The sequence below is a fragment of the Brachyistius frenatus genome, unplaced genomic scaffold, assembly GCF_029030835.1.
Source record: "Brachyistius frenatus isolate BFR_SWC_R1_liver_20210118 unplaced genomic scaffold, ASM2903083v1 Contig_53, whole genome shotgun sequence".
Taxonomy (NCBI): Eukaryota; Metazoa; Chordata; class Actinopteri; family Embiotocidae; genus Brachyistius; species Brachyistius frenatus.
The window spans coordinates 2386743-2390941 of record NW_027210652.1 but is presented as its reverse complement, the minus strand read 5'-3'; the positions used below and the strand labels follow the sequence as shown (position 1 = coordinate 2390941).

Here is a 4199-nt window from a genome sequence, read left to right as displayed (position 1 = left end):
ATTATATGACGCAATAAATAATTATTTGGCAAACAAGAGATTTATGGAGACAGTTTATCTGTATAAAATTACAGTGAGATGAATGGATCCTATCATCACCGGTGAGTAACGTCCGACCAACGAGCACTGATGACAGATATTCTTCATCTTCATAAGACCTGAATGTGAATGTTGACTAATGGCGGGACAATAAATCAACGCCTTTTCTATTTGCACTGAGACACCAAATGACTGGTGTGTTCAAGACTATACGTGCAGGTATTTATGAAAGCATACATAGATCATACATACAGAGGAAGGGACACACACACACACACACACACACACACACACACACACACACACACACACACACACACACACACACACACACACACACACACACACACACACACACACACACACACACATTCCACAACAGTTTCCTCACAGGGGTGGAAAGAAACTGAACCCTGGCCCTTAAAGAAAAACAAATGGGGGTTCTGCCAAGCCCACGGCTGAACTATGAAGGAAAAGTCCCTCCTCCCCCCTCCTCCCCCGTCCTCCTCCCTCCTGCTGGCCGGCCCGCCCCAAATCCAGCACTATATGAAGCCTCCTTCTATTAAACTCCACAGTCCTGCCACCGTCCACAGCTGTGTAACGGTCCCCTCTCTTCGTGTCCTCTCTCTTCGTGTCCTCCCTTCACCAGCAGACAGTCAGCCATCATGTTTTACTCCCAGGGAATGTCCAGCGGTCCTGCGATGGTCACCAGATCGACCCGCAGCTTCACATCCAGTGCTCCCAAGGCCTACAGCGTGTCAGGGTCCAGCTTCAGAGGAAACCCCCGCATCGCCTCTTCCTCCGCACGCATGGTCTCCTCTGGGTTTGGAGGCGGCATGATGTGCGGCACCGGGGGCTTCGACCTGTCCAGCGCCATGGACCAGGGCATGGCGCACCTGAACGAGAAGGCCACCATGCAGAACCTGAACGACCGCCTGGCCTCCTACCTGGACAAGGTGCGCTCGCTGGAGGCGGCCAACTCCAAGCTGGAGGTGCAGATCAGAGAGTACTACGAGCAGAAGGGCCCCGCAGCCGAGAGGGACTTCAGCCACTACTGGGCCATTATCAACGACCTGAAGGACAAGGTAGGTTCTCTCAGCCTCATCAGCCTCAACACCAGACAGGGCAAAAATTTACACTGCTGTTAATGATTAAAGGATAAAGGAGGATAAATAAAGATAGATAAAAGGTTGTAGTACGTGTAGTATGCATGGCACCATGGCACCATGACCTCTTGGTCTAATCAAAGGCAGCAGCTGCACCTCAGAGGATGATGAGCGAGAAGCACTCGATGTTTTGCAAAACCAAAACTAAATTAACAAAACGAGTAACTTCCCAGTGAAATGTGTAACTCGACACCCCCTCCCACTGTCTCTGCTTTCTTTAGATCATGGGCGCAACCATCGGCAACGCCAACATCCTGCTCCAGATTGACAACTCCAAACTGGCTGCCGACGACTTCAGAACCAAGTAAGCCCGACTCGTCGTAATTGACCTTCATCCTGGTAACGTCAAGAAAAAGAGGAAAGTTTAAGCTCACATTGGTGTCCTCCGCTGTCCAAACTGTTCAGATTCGAACACGAGTTGATGATGCGCCAGTCGGTCGAGGCCGACATCGCCAACCTCCGCCGTCTGCTGGACCAAACCACGCTGACCAAGGCCGACCTGGAGATGCAGATCGAAGGCCTGCAGGATGAGCTGGCCTACCTCAAGAAGAACCACGCAGAGGTGACTGACACATCCTCTAATCTATCTGGAGATCAGTTGTAGCGGCGACGATTGCGATGCCAACACGGCCCCGCTTCATCCCACCTGTAGAGCTGCGTTCAACTCTGCAAACACATCTTAATGCTGACTTCTCTTCCCATCCTGTGGTTGTTCAGGAGCTGGCAGCGATGCGTTCCCAGCTGAGTGGCACAATCAACGTGGAGGTGGATGCCGCACCTCAGCAAGACCTGAACAGAGTCATGGAGGAGATCCGCTCCCAGTACGAATCCATCACTGACAAACATCGTCGCGACCAGGAGGCCTGGTTTAATGAGAAGGTGAGAAGACTTTCCCATAAACACACACTGGAACCGGCACGCTGCAAATGAACGGGTTCACTCCCTCGGCGGTCGAAGCTGTGATTAAATATAATCTTCTGTGAAACGAAGACAAGAAATCACAGAGACGTCTAACTCTTGTGTTTTTGTTTTTCGCTCTAGTCGGCGGACCTGAACAAACAGGTGGCCGTCAGCACAGAGGTGATTCAGACGTCCAAGACGGAGATCAATGACCTGAGGCGCACACTGCAGGGCCTGGAGATCGAGCTGCAGTCTCAGCTCAGCATGGTGAGAACGGAAAAAAAGACAACAACCCTGAAACCCATCTGTTCACATCTCACTGGTTTTGCCTTATATGAGCAAAATTCGCTGGTTCGCCGTCTCGTCAGGGAGAAATAGAGAAACAGACAGTGTCAGAGGTTGAAGACGGGAGGGGAGGGTAAAAGAAGGAGGATTTACTCTGAGAAGGAAGGGAGGGAAAGAGGAGATAAGGATGATGGGAGCTGTGGAGAGAGGAGGGAGGGAGGGAGGGAGGGTAAACAGATCACAGACATCTGTTCAAATTCTGGCAGACATAAAAGAGCTGGAAGAAAGCTGAAGGAATGCTGAGCTGGACGGCTGGAAGGTTTCCCTCCTGTAGATTATCTGAACCCGGCTGGACTCAGCAACAAGCACACAGCTCCTCTAACAGCAGAGGAGCGTCAGAAGAACGCAAACACTCCAAATCCTGTTCACATGCCTCTGCTGTTAACTCCTTCATAAAGGGAGTTAAGATCCTACACAAACACAGACATGCTTTTGTGTCTGACATATTGAATAAAGGGTGCGGCTGCCGGATTACTACCGATGTACTGCAGTAAACTGGTTTGCGAGTGTGAGCAGAGATGGAGATATGCATGAATTCAGCTTCTGTTTCCCTCCCGCTCCGACAGAAAGGGGCGCTGGAGAACACGTTAAGGGAGACGGAGGGCCGTTACAGCGCCATGCTCGGCGGCTTCCAGAACACCATCAACATGCTGGAGGGAGAGCTGGCCAACGTGCGCAGCAGCATCGAGCAGCAGGGCCAGGACTACAAGATGCTGCTGGACATCAAGACCAGGCTGGAGCAGGAGATCGCCACCTACAGGAGCCTGCTGGAGACGGAGGAGTCCAGGTAGGCGAGGACTCAGGACACTGTTACATCTACTCAGTTGGAAAATAATTCAGCAGGCATCTTCACTCACTGCGTTTCCTTCTTTCTCTCCCCTCGCCCTCATTTTAGACCGATGTCTACCGGTAAGTGATGCTTTTATCTAGCAAGATGTTACGCAGCAACACAGCCGTTACTGTAATAAAAGCTTGAAGCACCGCCGTCATTATTTCTTTCCTTCTCTTTTGTAACAGGCGGCTCAAAGACCACATTCACGTCCACCACCGTGCGCACTTCCAGCTAGAAGGTCCAGTTGGCAGGACAAGCTGTTCTCAGACACACACACACACACTCCAACCAATAAAAGATGTTCCACCAGATGAGAGAAACTCTACTGAAGAATGTTAAAAATGGTGTTAAAGTTTATGAAATGACATCTGCGAGTCAGAAGAAGAACTCCCTGATGCACTGTGTGTGTGTGTGTGTGTGTGTGTGTGTGTGTGTGTGTGTGTGTGTGTGGGGGGGGGGGTGTGTGATGGGGGGGGGGTGACTTGTCTGAAAAATAAATCTGCTGGTGAATATAAAACTTTTGTGCCTTTATTGGTATTTCAGTCCCTCCCCCCAAAAAAAGTCTACATCTTTTTCCATAACATCACTGTGTTTATGCAGTCGCCATGGCAACTGCATGACACCCATGATGAGGTGGGATACTGGGGGGTTGTTATGTAACGGGGCCGTTGTCAGGAAAAGGGTGAACAATGGTTGAACAGCTCCAGTGTGCAAAGTGTTTGGATTCAGAGGAAACGGCTGCTCAGAGAGCGCAGCTGAAAACGCTGCAATAAGTGCAAGTTATGGGACCAAATAAAACAAAATGACCCCGAAGGTTTGCCCTCAGAGGTTGTTAAACAAGACACACCCACACGGTTGACTAATCTTTGCCCCAGAGGCTTTTTCAACAGTGTAACACGAAGACTGTGTAACCCCTG

At 50.4% G+C, this 4199-nt stretch overlaps 1 protein-coding gene across 1 annotated transcript; it reads left to right on the top strand.

The window, feature by feature from the left end:
- Positions 1-606: 606 nt before the first annotated feature.
- On the top strand, positions 607-3745 carry krt94 (keratin 94). Its single transcript, XM_069705016.1, has 8 exons — positions 607-1124; positions 1427-1509; positions 1611-1767; positions 1923-2084; positions 2247-2372; positions 3017-3237; positions 3346-3359; positions 3468-3745. The coding sequence occupies exons 1-8, from the start codon at positions 705-707 to the stop codon at positions 3515-3517; spliced, it is 1233 nt and encodes a 410-aa protein (XP_069561117.1). The 5' UTR covers positions 607-704; the 3' UTR covers positions 3518-3745.
- The last annotated feature ends 454 nt before the right edge of the window (positions 3746-4199 follow it).